Source organism: Dama dama, chromosome 19, assembly GCF_033118175.1.
Source record: "Dama dama isolate Ldn47 chromosome 19, ASM3311817v1, whole genome shotgun sequence".
In the NCBI taxonomy this organism is placed as follows: domain Eukaryota; kingdom Metazoa; phylum Chordata; class Mammalia; order Artiodactyla; family Cervidae; genus Dama; species Dama dama.
The window spans coordinates 84,860,952-84,877,251 of NC_083699.1; the positions used below are offsets into that span (position 1 = coordinate 84,860,952).

Genomic DNA, 16,300 nt, shown 5'->3' on the forward strand with positions numbered 1-16,300 from the left:
CAAGAAAATCTTCAGTGATGAATTCTGTACTGGGCCAACTAAACATAAGAATATAATGTATTTTTCAGGAATGTGAAATCTAAAATATATACTTTTCCAATGTCCTTTTTCTCAAGAAGCTCTCAAAAAACATGCTACCCAAAAAGAAGAGAATTAAAAAAAAAAAAAAAAGCCAATGCAAAAAGATAGGAGATCCAGCAGAAGACAAAGGATCCAAATAATGGCGAAAAGGCTACATTAGTTAAAGGACATCTAGATTTTAGAAGATGAGGCTGCTATATTAAACATAATTATAAAAAATTAAAAGCACAGAAAACACATTCCACAAAATTGATTATAATATTGTATTATCTGTTTAAAAATAAAAAATCCTCACGTATGTGTATCCGAGAAAAAAGCTAAAAGGAAACATCAACATGTCACGGCAGCATTAAGAAGCAGTATGATTATGGCAGAAATGGTACCATTACGGCTGATTCTTACTTTTGCACTTTTCTCCTTTTCTGAATTCGTTAAGTTGTATATGTAATTTTGTATGCACAGAAAATGTTCACACATGTAATATGAAAGCATTAATGGAAAATCTACAAGATTTTCTCAGTTTCTCTGCCCTCTTTAGAGTCAAACCAAGGAAGCTTTGTCATTCTATCATAATTATAACATCAGACACTTACTTAATGACTTGTATACGTGAAACATTTAATACAAATTATTTCATTTAAGCCTCACAACACTCCTAATAAAATGGGACTATTCATATCAACAGTATACAGATGAGGAAAGTAAGGCACCGGAGTTATGTAACTTGTCCAAGGTCACTAAGTTGACACAGAAAGGACATGCTTATAAAATGATTTTAAAAATCATAACTTCATTACAAAAACTAGCTCCCAAAAGAAAACTAACTTTTATACCTGGTGACAGAAAATAAGAGATAATTCTAAGAAAATGATACTTCTTCATTACTCTATCTATATTTAGATTTGAAAGAGCAAATTACATTTAAAATTTTACCATATTTTATGTATACAGTTACACGATATATAGTGGCACTTGTAGATTTGGTCAATTATTCGGCATTAATCCTAGAATACCAGAAGTCTACCATATAGAAATTCATATCCAATTTGGTTAAGAGTCATAAAATAGCTACTGAATTTAATAAACAGAATTTGGCATTGAAGAGCCAAAAGATAGATAAAATGAAAGTGCATATTGTTAGTTTTCCTAATAATAGTTTTGGCAAGATCTGTTTATTTACATGTTTGTTTCTGATTTCCCCATCTCTAATGTCTTCTATTACTAAAATAGTAGATGTTCAATAAATTCTGAGGGAAAAAGACATGAATGAAGGGAAACACTGCAAATACTACTGGCTCCTTTTGTAATTACAGAATAATAGCACTAGTTTACTAAATGTCAGGCACCATTCAGGCTTTCCTAATTTCTTTTAATGAAATAGTTATCAACATCTTTCCCATTTTGCATATGAAGAAAATGAGGCCAAATAAGTTATGGACTTGTCAAAATTACCCATTAGTAAAACGCAGAAAAGGATATGTATTCAGACAATCTGGTTCAGAACCCATTCTATGAACCCTATATTATATGGTTTCAGCAACTGAAAGCCAAAGAAAAGACATCAATTTACCGAGACAAGAGTATTTTTGGTCTATGACAGGAGAACAAAGAAATTTCATATAACAAAACCCACTGCAATGTTGTGAAGTAATTAGTCTCCAACTAATAAAAATAAATGAAAAAAAAAAAAAAATGAAACCTGGATAGAGGAAAAAAAAAAAATCAGCCATATACCAACATAATGATGTTAAACAATGAGATATAAAAGAAATGTTTACTTCCCCAAGAGTCTGAGAGGCACCCATTATTGTTAAATAGTGATAACCTTCCAGCATAATGAAGTCACCTATCATATGATGATTTTAACCATATTTTCTAATTGTTCCATAATTCATGTTACAAAAAAATGGAACAGAATCAATCGCCATGTTGTTATTAATTAAATTCTGTACTGTTAATCCCCCTTTGTTCAAACTGGCATTTTTACCTTAGAAGCGAGACATAGCCATTATTAATCTGTTTCTAATGCAGAAAATTATGTAGGTGAGAAAAAAGCAAAAAATAAAAAAGGTACGCCAACATTATTCATCTTGCTCTCTAACAAAATTTTAAAGTTAATTTCTAAAGTACTGGCACAGATTAAAACAGCAAATGACTGAGTATAATATAACTATAAATCTGAAAAATAGATACTTTGAGAGTAGAATTATCTTTATAATACCAAAGAACAAAGTGGTAAAACAAAGGGAATCCTACTTATTTTTGATCTGGAGGAGAAAAACATTTGTTTCATGAAAATTTCATGAAACTGGAGAAAGAAAATATGGCCAATCTCAGATTGTAAATCCATCAAAATATTACTTATATATATTAATTCCACAAACTATGTTCTAATATGCCTTAACTGTTTAGCTATCTATTTATCTATCTATGTAGCTTCGCAACAAAGGCACTTAACTATGAAGATTGTTAATGAAAAGTTTACTACAAAGTAAAGCTTCTTTATTGAAGATAAATCAGACAAACAGGATAGTATGCTTTACAAGTACACTTAAAAGAATAGAAAAAAAATAAGGAAAATGTAATATAAAATCTAATTGTTAATAGTTTGTTTCAATTTAATGGTAAAAAGAATTCCAAAAATAAAAGGGAAAGTTCAATTTATCACTAATAGAAAATGAAAGTACTTCTACCTGAAGAATAGACAAACCTGAAAAATTACAAAATGGTGAAAAATTTTAATAAAAATGTGGCAAAAATATACAATTAAATGCAATGCATAAACACTAACAAATTGGGACACACTATTAATTAACAACAAGAAAATGGGATACTGGTAAACAGATTAAAAGTACTACTGATAAGACCACTGTGATGACTTATGAAGCTCTAAAACTTATCTTGTCTGTACCCTAGAAAACAACTAACCTGATTGTCTCTCTTCTCAGCTAAGATATAAGCAATGTCAAGGAGCATTTTATTCCAAAGCCGATAATCATATCTGGCCATAACTGCCTTGTAACTGTCCATGCACATAGTCTTTGAAGCAGAGGATTAAATGTTCCTGACCATTTTATCTAGTCCCCAAGACTCGTCCTGCAAAGTGAATAAAAATGATTATCTTTAAATCTATCCCTCATACACATACCATAAAAGAAAAAAAGGGTGGGGGGGAGAACCAGAAAGAGATCAAAGATGAAAAGAAAATAATCCTTGAAAAGATGGAAATTATTATCCAGCCTGAAATTAAAATTCTCAGCAAGATTCCCACTTTGCTGAAGGGTAGGACTGGTGTCTCACTTTTTATGAAAGGGAACTTTGGAAGACATGATCATTAATGTACACAGAGAAATTACATAGTATTCTGAAGTAAATTTGAGAATAACTTGAAAAATAGGTTAGCTTTTGAAAAATAAGGATAAACATAACATTGATCTCCTATTTTTCTTGGTACAATGCATCTGAAAAACAGCTAAATAAATGGGAGTTGCTGTACACAGACAGAAGAATGATAGATGAAAAGTAAATAGAAAATATAAAGAAAAGAAAAAAGTACCTATAAAGGGCAGAAAATAATAAAAGTCATGAAATCAGAAAAAATATATATTATCAGGTAACTTTTAAGTAATAAGTAGTATATTTATAGTACCTTGTCAAAAAAGCTACAACTTGGTACAAAGTCTCTCAAAACACAGAATAAAATGTGGTTGATGTTTGCTCTATACAGGAAATTTTCTCAACAATAAACTGTGATTTTATCTTTATAAAGAAGATAAAATTAAGTAAAAGATCTTCCTCTTTACCTAATAAATAGGAAAGGGACACTCTCAAAAGAATAACTGTGTGTCATGTTTGTTCCATATAGAATTGCAACTAAGGGAATAAGGGACACTAATAATATAGATTAATCACATTGAATAGGGAAGGAAAAGGATTGAAAAAAAAAATGGAAAAAATGCAGATGATGCTATATGAAACTATCACATTGGCTTTAGCCAACAGGTTAAACAAGAAAATGATAAAACTTTAAATCTAGGATTTGTAATGCACACTGCCCAAAGTAACAGCATCACTTAGAAATCTGTTAAACTTGGGGGCTAGGCCACACAGTCTGTTTCAGTAAGGCCTGGAGGTGATTCTGGTGAATGTGAAAATTTAAGAATCAATGTATTTAATAACTTACATAAATGGGAAATTTAAATTCAAAATAAAATGCAATTAATTATATTAAATCTCATTTTTTCATGGTAATGTGTATAAGTTGAATATAGTCAGTTATTGCTACTAAAAGGAATGTAATTTGGGAATATTTAAATATATGTTTATGCAAACACACAGTTTCTTTGTAAACATACACATATATATAAGAGAAAAAGAAGTCATTTAGTCATTTTAGGTAAACACAGTTACCTAATGTTGAAAACTTTAGAACAGCTAAATTAACAAAATTATTTTGTTACAGGAAAACAAGGGGAAAATGAATATACTTGACTCAGAAGTTATATAGATAATTCTAAAACAGAAGCAAAAGGGAAAATGATAATCCATCAGTTCTTCAGGACTTATTCTACCTACTTGAACTGATTTTACAAACACTACATTTAAGTGATTATACCACTAGGAATAGAAAGAATCCTATCTAGGTCACAATTACCTATTACAATTAAATGGAACTGTTTAAAAATATATATATATAAACAAATATTTACACATTTATGTATAGTAACAATGAAACCATGTAATTAAGTAGGAAAAAACCTGTGAATTTGGAATTTCAACTATTATTTGGTTTTATCAAAGAATATGGCCCGCTCGACTCCTAGAGCTTATTTGGTTATAAAATAAAAATGCAAGAAAATAACTATGTATTCAGAAAGAGATTTGGTAACGTTCGTCAGAAAATTTCAATTTTCATTCTCAAGACTATCAAATCTCAGTTATCAAAATAAGCACAAGTTTTAGCCCAACAGAGAATACAAACCATTCATGTGAATTTTGGAGAAAACTGTTTTCCAAGAGCAAAGTAATTATTTTAAATTAATATTTAATCTAAATAAAGCTCAACTAGAATGGAATATATTTAACAAAACTAAATGAAAAGGAAATAAAGTGTTAGTTACTTACCAGCAAGAGTACTTGTATGCCTAAAAGCTCTGACCTGGGAGTCTGACAAACCAGTCAAAAGTGAGATTACTGTGTCCATCATATACTCATCATAAATTATGCTATATTGACACTGTCGAATCAGGACTCCAATAAATTCACAAAAGTTTGAACGGAATTTTTTCCATTGAGGTCCAGGCATGGTGAGGGGATAATCACCACTGTCCTAAAAGGGATAAAAAGAAAAAAGAATATATTAAATATGATACATGACATCCAGTTCGATCTCTTTTTCCTCCTACTGGAAAAAGAACATTTTCTCTCAAAGTAGATGTGGACAGATATCAAGAGGTACATGATGGCTTTCTCTCTTTTGCTTCTTTTGATCTGCCCCAACTAAATAACTGTTAATGTGTTCAAAATTATTATTCACAACCAGTATTTAATTCATTATCCTAAGCCATTCACTCAAAATAATAGTTTAAGTTTTGTTGTACTTGGGAACTAGTTGAGGTAATTTAAAATAAAGAAGAAAACAAAAACAGAAAGAAGTTTAACTAGAAAGGATTACTTGCTACTGAATTCAGATCAAACTAATCATGATATGTGTGACAGCACTTTTCAATTATTTTAAATAAGACACCTTAAAGAGTTAAGAATTTCAAGAGTATATCCAACTTCCCACATTTGAAATTTCAACCCTATTTCTTCCAATTCTACTATGAACTTTCATTTAACTCTATAGTTTATGCACTGAATTTATTAACTTTTCAAAGAAAAAGCCTACCATGGGCTCTTGGTATCACCAGATTGTGTCATCTTATTTAAAATACAAAACTGTCAGCTGAATCCAGCAGAGGTTTCCCACTCTAGCCTAAAACATTTTGGAAATGGAAATTCACAAGGCAAAGAGTGAGAATTTCTGTGAACTTTGTTATCTGACTATTCTCAATTTGTGGCTAATTTGTTTTTTCCAGGCCAAAATGCGGCTAGGAAAATTGGATACAAATGAGGTCTTGAGCTCTGTTGGTGTCCCACAAAAGAGTACTGAGATACTTACAACAGCAAAGAATCTGAAAGAATCTCAAGAGCCTGGAACAGAAAGAAGGGGAAAGCGTGGCACTTAGTTAAATACCCCACAAAAAAAGTTAATTTTGGTATTACATGATTGCTACACGGAATACTATGGTCTATCAGTTCAGTTCACTTCAGTCGCTCAGTTGTTTCCGACTCTTTGCAATCCCACGGACTGCAGAACGCCAGGCCTCTCTGTCCATCACCAACTTCCGGAGTTTACTCAAACTCACGTTCATTGAGTTGGTGATGCCATCCAACCATCTCACCCTCTGTCGTTCCCTTCTTCTCCCACTTTCAATCTTGCCCAACATCAGGGTCTTTTCCAATGAGTCAGCTCTTTGCATCGGGTGGCCAAAGTATTGGAGTTTCAGCTTTAACATCAGTCCTTCCAGTGAACATCCAGGACTCATCTCCTTTAGGATGGACTGGTTGGATCTCCGTGCAGTCCAAGGGACTTTCAAGAGTCTTCTCCAACACCACAGTTCAGAAGCATCAATTCCTCAGCGCTCAGTTTTCTTTATACTCCAACTCTCACCTCCCTACATGACCACTGGAAAAACCATAGCCTTGACTAGACAGACCTTTGTTGACAAAGAAACGTCTCTGCTTTTTAATATGCTGTCTAGGCTGGTCATAACTTTCCTGCCAAGGAGTAAGTGTCTTTTAATTTCATGGCTGCAGTCATCATCTGCAGTGATTTTGGAGCTCCCCAAAATAAAGCCTGCCACTGTTTCTCCATCTATTTGCCATGAAGGGATGGGACCAGAAGCCATGATCTTAGTTTTGTGAATGCTGAGCTTTAAGCCAACTTTTTCACTCTCCTCTTTCACTTTCATCAAGAGACTAATTCTTCATTTTCTGCCATAAGGGTGGTGTCATCTGCATACCTGAAGTTAATTGATATTTCTCCCAGCAATCTTGATTCCAGCTTGTGCTTCTTCCATCCCAGCGTTTCTCATGATGTACACTGTGTTAACATTATGTTAAGTAATCAGGTTGACAATATACAGCCTTGACGTACTCCTTTTCCTATTTGGAAGCATTCTCTTGTTCTCTGTCTAGTTCTAACTGTTGCTTTCTGGCCTGCATACAGGTTTCTCAAGAGGCAGGTCAGGTGGTCTGGTATGCCCATCTCTTTCAGAATTTTCCACAGTTTATTGTGATCCACACGATCAAAGGCTTTGGCATAGTCAATAAAGCAGAAATAGATGTTTTTCTGGAACTCTCTTGGTGTTTCGATGATTCAGTGGATGTTGGCAATTTGATCCCTGGTTCCTCTACCTCTTCTAAAACCAGTTTGAATATCTGGAAGTTCACGGTTCACGTATTGTTGAAGCCTGGCTTGGAGAATTTTGAGCATTACTTTACTAGCGTGTGAGATGAGTGCAATTGTTTAGTAGTCTGAACATTCTTTGGCATGGCCTTTCTTTGGGATTGGAATGAAAGCTGACCTTTTCCAGTCCTGTGGCCACTGCTGAGTTTTCCAAATTTGCTGACATATTGAGTGCAGCACTTTCACAGCATTATCTTTTAGGATTTGAAATAGGTCAACTGGAATTCCATCACCTCCACTAGCTTTGTTCGTAGTGATGCTTCCTAAGGCCCACTTGACTTTACATTCCAGGGTGTCTGACTCTAGGTGAATAATCACACTATCGTGATTATCTGGGTTGTGAAGATCTTTTTTGTACAGTTCTTCTGTGTATTCTTGTCACCTCTTCTTAATATCTTCTGCTTCTGTTAGGTCCCTACCATTTCTGTCCTTTATTGAGTCCATCTTTGCATGAAATGTTCCTTTGGTATCTCTAATTTTCTTGAAGAGATCTCTAGTCTTTCCAATTCTATTGTTCTCTATTTCTTTGCATTGATCCTAGAGGAAGGCCTTCTTATCTCTCCTTGCTATTCTCTGGAACTCTGCATTCAGATGGGTGTATCTTTCCTTTTCTCTTTTGCTTTGGCTGCTTCTTTTCACAGCTATTTGTAAGGCCTCCTCAGACAGCCATATACGCTCTATAAGCTCCATATAAGCTCTCTTAAGCTCTGTAGGAGACCAAAAAGGAACTGAAGGGGCTGGCTCAATCTTCCCAGCTCTTTAGACTGGGGATGTGGAAACACAGATTGCAGAGGGAAGCAGGATGGAAAGGCAAGGTATTTCTCAAAGGTATCTCTGAAGGCTGCCTGGTGCTTCTATTTCACAAAAGCCTACCAGGGGAGTTTCTTTTGCTTTGTACCAACTGTGAAAGTCAACCACTTAGAGCTCATAACCTGACCTGGGCCCCAAGGAAACAGAAAGAAAATAATCTTTCTGTTCAGGTCCAACAGCAAGAAGAAAGGAAGCCCAAAAAATGAGCATTTAGGAAAATCTAAACAAAAAATAAGTATACTTCAAAGATTCAAATGTAGTAGAAAACAAACAACTCTAGAGAACTTATATATATATATATTTATTTTGAAGTATAATTCATATATAACATTAGTTCCAGGTATAAAATATGATTCAATATCTGTATATATTTAAAAAAATCACCACAATAAGTGTAGTTATTATCTGTTACCAGGAACAGTTACAAAACTTTTTGTTTTTCTTGTGGTAAGAACTATTAAGATCTATTCTCTAAGCAACTTTTCAATATGCAATAAAGTATTAATAACTATCGTTACCATGCTTTACATCCCCAGGACTTAATTCATTACTGGAAAATGTATATCTTTTGACCCCCTTCACCCATTTTGTACATCGCTCCACACTGACAAACACTAACATGTTCTCTGTATCTATGAGCTCAGCGTTTTTCTGTGTTGCTATTGTCTTTATTTCACATATAAGTGGGATCATATGGTATCTGTCCTTCTCTGACTTATTTCACTTAGTGTAATGACCTCAAGGACCACCCATGCTGTCACAAATTCCAAGATTTCCTTTTTTGAACTACTGAATACTGTTTCTTGTGTGTGTGTACATACCACACTTCCTTTACCCATTCATCCATATTTGGCTACTGTAAATAATGCTGCAATTAACATTAGGTTGCATATATCCAAAATACTTTATTTCTTTAGGAACTCAATTGATGAACTGAAGGAAAGGATGGTCAATGGCAGTAGTTACACTAGTAGCCTAGAAAATAATACCCTGGATGGGACTTGTAGAAACAATCTTTTAAAATGGACAAAGTTGGTTACTATGACCTCTTCAACCATTGCCCTTTCCTTTTTCACTGGATTTCGTACTGATATTCAACAGCCATTTTGTAACGATGAGGGGACATGAGACGGGTACTCAGGGCTGGTGCACTGGGATGGGGAACACATGTAAATCCATGGCTGATTCATGTCAATGTATGGCAAAAACTCCTACAATATCGTAAAGTAATGAGCCTCCAACGAATAAAAATAAATGGAAAAAAAAATTCATATTGAAAAAAAAAAATTCCTAGAGAGAAAGATGGAAAAAGTATAAGTTTTGCTCTGTTAAGGTGTAATACTAACCATGCTTTGTCTACTTGCAGATTTATTTTGTGTGAGACAAACTCCTGTGAATTTGAGCCACTACTAATCAGATTTTCTGCTACAAATAAATTCATTTCTTTTACAGCAGAATTATGAGCAGTGGGGAAAGATAACTCAATAAATAATTTTGGTACAATACAACTGGCTTTTCATTAGAAAAACATTAGATATCACTGTACCTTATACCAAATTAAATTCCCAATGAAATAAAAATACTCAACAAAAAGAGAAATAGAAGAAAATATGGGAGAATATTCTCAGAGTGGGTCTTTTTTTCAAAAATATTTAAAAAGTCAGAAATCATAAAGTATCAACAAATTTAAAAAAAAGAAGAACCAAGAAATTCAATCAACATAAAAGTAACTTTTTGCATTAAAAAAACACAACACTAAAAGCAAAGTCAAAAGAGTAACAACAGGGTTTAGCCTCCACTTACAATATAAAATGCTACAAACAATGAAAATAGCTTAATCAACATAAAAAAATTATAGTTTTTCTTAATCCCATCTTGAGCTGAAGTAACTTGAACTTCAAAGAATAAGTTTTCCAAGAAAAGATGAGCCACACAAATTACCACCTGTAGCAGAATCCAGGAAGAAAAGGTTCCGTGATAAAAAGATGTAAGAAGAAATCAGGCAAAATGCTAACAAATGTCAAAGACCAAGTGTGGGCCAACTTGTCAGTGTGGAATGACAAAGAGTTTACACTCACTCCAAATCTCTTTTTATCAGTTGACCACAGGTTTCAACCAAGTATTAAAAGCCGGAGACAGCAGAAAAGACAGAACCTATTTTGATGCAGGCCTACAGAGGATGATCCTCAATTGCTATGGGAAAGGTAAGACTTACAGCTCACTTCTCTAGACCTTTCTCCCTGAAAAGCCAGAAACCTTAATCTTGTGGGGGAGGGTCAGTAAATGGATTCACCATCATGGCACAGCAGAACCCACTATAGCTAGGAGAAGAGTAGAAAAAAGAATCCTATAGTACATATAAAGATGAGAAAAATAAGTTCTAAAGAACCAGTCCCAGATCACACAGCTACAAGTATCCTCTGGTTCTGGGTTTGTAAAATCCATGTATTCTCTATTCTACAATGGAGCTTCACCTGGTTTACTCCAGTAGCCTTGGAGGACAGAAAGGCTGTTTAGTGAATACTCTTCCAAAGGAGAAAAACTCTGTTTTTGCTGCCAAACGGAGAGACAAAAAACTAATGAAAACATCTATTTTGGAAGTTCTGGGAACACTGATGGGTATGGGTAGGTAAGGGTGCCAAGCTTCAGAGACAAAAGGGTCAACAATAAGAACTAATAAGATTGTGAAGTTCTAACTGGGATTAAAATAAGAATCTTGAAAGATAAGAGGTCCACTGCAAGGATAAACTCATGCAGCTAGCAGAGGTGGAAGGCTAACTGCCTAATTCCTAAGACTTTGGTATTTGGGAACTCAATGTGGTCACAAATTACAAACATTTAAAGAGACAAAACATTTTCTAAGAATAAACCCAAGAGATTTGATTTTTAACCCAGCTGATGGACAATGTTATAAAAAAGTTACCTATTTTTGGTAAAACATAGCTTTTGGTTACCTAATTTCAACAGACTTTGCCCGAGGATATGTACCACTATTGCTTAAATCAATGATTTGCAAACAACTGTTTGGAGAAACTATCCATCCACCCACTCACTTATCCATTCATACCATTTATTAAGCAACAAATAAGCTCTGGCACTATACCAGGTCCTCAGGCATACAAAGATGAGCAGAACAAGGATATTCTTCTAAGAATTTCTACTGTATATTTTTTTTACAGCTTTATTAAGATATAACTGATATATGACACTGTGTAAGTTTAAGTTATACAACATGTTGATTTAATACACATATATTGTAAAGCTTATCACCACTGAATTAGTTAACACCTCCATCCTGTTACTTTTTGTATGTGTGACAAAAGATTTAAGATCTTCTCTCTTAGCAAGTTTTAAGTATGCAACATGTACTACTGCTGTACATTAAATCATTAGAACTTATTCATCTTGTAAGTGGAAATTTAAACTCTTTTATCAACTTCTCCCCATTTCTCCAATTCCCTAAAGAAACTAATTTCACTGATAAGATGAACACATTAAAAAAACTGTAAAAGAATTTATACAATAAAAGGAACTTGACAAGGGAATGTAGTACTTAGAAAGGAATGTCAATTCTCTGCAGAAGCAACTGGACAGAGAAAACAGGGTCAACACCTTTTCAAGGCAGTAACAACAGTGAAGGTCTATAAACAAAAGTACAACAATGGGAGTATAGAACTGCATTACATTTGGAATCTAAACCAGATTCTGTAACCAAGAAGAAAGATGGGGCTGGATCAAAGAAAGGTAAGGAAGCCAAACTTTACTTTGGAGAAAACAGGTGGTCACTGAATTAAAAAGCAGAGACATTACTTTGTCAACAAAGGTCCATCTAGTCAAGGCTATGGTTTTTCCAGTGGTCATGTATGGATGTGAGAGTTAGACTATAAAGAAAGCTGAGCACCAAAGAACTGATGTTTTTGAACTATGGTGTTGGAGAAGACTCTTGACAGTCCCTTGGACTGCAAGGAGATCCAACCAGTCCATCCTAAAGGAAATCAGTCCTGATTATTTACTGGAAGGACTGATGCTGAGGCTGAAACACCAATACTTTGGGTCCTTGTTGCGAAGAGTTGACTCATTTGAAAAGACCCTGATGCTGGGAAAGACTGAAGGCAGGAGGAGAAGGGGACGTCAGAGGATGAGACGGCTGGATGGTATCACCGACTCAATGGATGTGAGTAAACTCCAGGAGTTGGTGATGGACAGGGAGGACTGGCGTGCTGCAGTCCATTGGGTCGCAAAGAGTCAGACACGACTGAGCAACTGAACTGAACTGAACTGAAGGATGTTCATCAACAGCTATGAGCTTTAAAAATGTATTTTTGGTTCCAATGTGAAAAATAGAGGAAAAGGTGAAGGAAATGGAGCAAAGGTGACTCTCCACTGCAGTCAATCAAAAAACAAAAGTGTGAGGGGAGAGGCCGTTTAATATAGTAACAATATTGACAGACAAAATGGGAGGGATGTGATGAATATTCGAAAATTAAAGAAACAAAATCTACTGAAGTAAAGTGAGTAATGGACAAAAATGACTTTCTGTTTCTGGGTGGAACCTGTTTCCTTACAACAAGAAACAAAGAATTCTTTTACTCCCTGACTCCTGCAGAAGGCATAACAAAAGAATGCCTAATGAGTATATCCCATAAGAAGAGACGAACACCCTTTAATTCATAAGTGATTGATAGAGAATATTCTATTTTTAGACATCACACCACACCGGTATCTTACAGTCAAAATACATACAAAATTTCTGGAACACGCTGTCAATGGATGCTAAAACCATTCAGAGGCAAGTTGACATAAGCAGAATGTTAATAAAGTGCCAAATAATTTGAGACTTGAAAAGGGAAAAGTAGTTTCACAGAAAGATTCACCAGTTATTACCTTAAATTAAACAAGAGCTCAATCAGAATAATAAGTGGGCAACCTGACATTATGAGCTACCTACTGTGACAAAATGTATACAGCATCACCTATGAAATTATCTTTCCAGAGAATGTAAATATAATTTAATGAAGTTGCTAGTCCTAACTTTCAGATACAAAATAGAGGCTATATTTTAGGAGGCTATACTATAGGAATAAATTAAATGATACCATGGTGGGAAAACAAATAAAAATGTGAGGTATTTTTTAGATGACAACTTAAGTTGTCATCTAAAAGTTAATGTAATGCAAATAACAAAAAAAGTGGAGGAACTATTTCATATTTTAAAAGTCCTGAGAACACAACAATCAAGTGCAGTATTTAAATCAGTGGGCTTTACTTCACTGTTGTCTAACATTCTAGTTATGCTTCTATCAAGGGGCCATTTGCCCTTATTGTTTTCTCTTCCCCCAGATAAATGCCTGGGTGTTCCATCACCTCCTTCAAGTCTTTATTTAAGGTTACATACTTACAGAGTTTTTCTGACCATCCTATTTAAAATAATCCTTCTCTTCCTAATTTCTTTGGTCTTCTCTGATTTATTATTCTGCACAGCATTTATTATCATTTGTCATACTCTTTTGCCTAATATACCTAGCCATTCATTAGCTTTTCCCCTGACTAAAATGAAAATTTCAATGAAGACTGGGATTTTGGTTTATTCAGTGCTATATCTTTCATGCTTGGCATGGTTAATAGACAGTCACATATTTCTTGGTAGAACGAATGAATTACCTCAAAAATGATACTGTCAAAATGCGCCTAAAATAATGGTAAACATTATCTAAATGATCCCTATCAATATTTTCCTTAATCACAATCTTTGATTAACTTTTGTTTCTTTAGCCATGGACAGAAATGAGGAAAATATATAAAGTCAAAGTAGCAATGGGACTACCAATATCACTCCTTTTAAATATGTCCTGCTATCAGTGATTCAAGTGAAGTGCTACCAAACGTCTGGCCTCTACTCCTATCCATGCATCTTCACAAACATTTCATGAGGCATGGTAAATGATTAATGGGTTTTTAAGAAAAAACAATGCTTACAAACTTCAACACATTGATTACCTCTGATGAGAAGCATTTAAGTAGTATTAACAGTTCAGTTCTTAAGCTGAGGGTGGGAGATTTACATGTCTTACACATTAAGTACATTTTTTGGTATGTATCAAGTGACATATAATTTCTTTAGGTGGATGCATTAAAAAGTGTTTGAAACTATCCACATCAACATCTTTGAGTTCCTAAAATCACTAGAAGAAATCCCAAATTCTGGGGTATCATTATCTAAATTATCACAATGTCACAGTCTGTGTTTAACATCTGTGAATTTATGTATCACAGTGACCAGTAGAGTTCTTCATCTTAATTTTCCCTCAGAATGTCAAAATGTATAACAACTGTGTGTCATGGCAACAAAGAAAAGGATATACTTCTTATCTTTGGAAAGATCAGTAGAAAACATATTTACGAAACAAAACTAGAGTATTTTACATTTTATCATTAATATTTTATTATTAAATATATCCTTTGAACTTTTGTTTTTAAATTATACTGTACATTTAAAAACAACAAAAATAACTATAAAAATTTTTTACAGGAGAGATTTTGTGGCTGTCTGCCATGATGCACAAAAAGAGAAATTGCTCCTTACTATCAGACCTCTGCTAATTAAGCCGAAACTAACTCTTCCAATTTTGGCAAACCCTCAGACTTCTGAAGTATCAGTAAATTCATATGCCCATAGATATATATGTACACTAATTAAGAAACAATATAAAAATACATTTGGAAAGAACAACTTTACAAGTCAATGCAACAAAAATGTTATTATAATCTTACTCCTCTCTGTATCTCTAGCATTTATCTAGGACACTGTCTCATGTGCTTAGGAGGGCAACAATGTTTTGGACATGACTTACTTGTTAGTACTAAATACAATCTCCTTAGTCTAATCTACAAGGCTATATTCACTCTTTCCAGCTTTGTATCTCACTATTTCCTCCTTTACAGGCTAAACACCATCTTCTCTATAAGCTTCTTCTAGGTTTTACAACTGAACTTCTATTTATCTTTGGAAATCTAATTTTAATGGTTAAATAATCATTATCTGAGGTATGAAGCATTCACATCTCAGATAATGAACTCATCCTTTGGGTTCTCAATGGTCTTATATTTTTTAACTATTGAAGTTGTCAGTGTATTACTGCTATTAGTTTACAAAGTTCTTTCATCATTTAGAACAGAAATTCACTGTCTAGAGCTATAACCTTGTTGATTTCTATAGTTCCTAACCAAAAGTTGGACATACATTAAGTGTTATTACTGAACAATTACAAAATTACATTAATACCATAGAAATGTTTGAAAGATCAAACAGTTCATTTAACATTTGTTAAAATAAAAAGCTATCCCTAAAATAAATGTGCATCATTTATGTCACACATCAATTACATCATGATTTTGTAGGTATATTTTAAAACTGAAGGATATAATGCTTGAAATTACCACAAAGGAATAATCTCAATATATAGCTGATTATGATAAATGCAGATAAGGAGTTAATACAGTTCCCAGCGATACAAGTACTATTGTTAAGTCATACTTTGGTTTATGATTATCTTATTTAAGCATTTCTCATAATGAGAGTGTCTCAGAAAACACAATCCAAATTAAAGATTTAACATTAATCAATAGAATATAATTGATCCTTTAAAATGCTAAATTCCACAACTTATTCAGTTAGTCCTAAGACACATGTAATAAAACCCATCAGAAAGTTATTATCTGACTGAAAGTGTAACTATTACTTGTACCCATCTCCAGCTATTTCAAATTATACACTTAGAGTTACATGTAAGGCAGAATAGTGGCTACCAATATGAACTTAGGAGCTAAATTATGTAAATGGCTTTGCCATTTACTAGTTTTGTGACCTCAAAGAAGTTTCTCTACCCTTTTGGCCTC

At 33.8% G+C, this 16,300-nt stretch overlaps 1 protein-coding gene across 2 annotated transcripts in view; it reads right to left on the bottom strand.

The window, feature by feature from the left end:
* The window catches only part of STAG1 (STAG1 cohesin complex component), a 504,547-nt gene that overhangs the window by 177,571 nt on the left and 310,676 nt on the right, over nucleotides 1–16,300 (bottom strand). For both annotated transcript variants that reach the window (XM_061167656.1, XM_061167655.1), the window contains one exon: nucleotides 5,206–5,410. In XM_061167656.1, coding sequence (XP_061023639.1) covers nucleotides 5,206–5,410 — 205 coding nt within the window. The remainder of the gene's footprint in view (nucleotides 1–5,205; nucleotides 5,411–16,300) is intronic.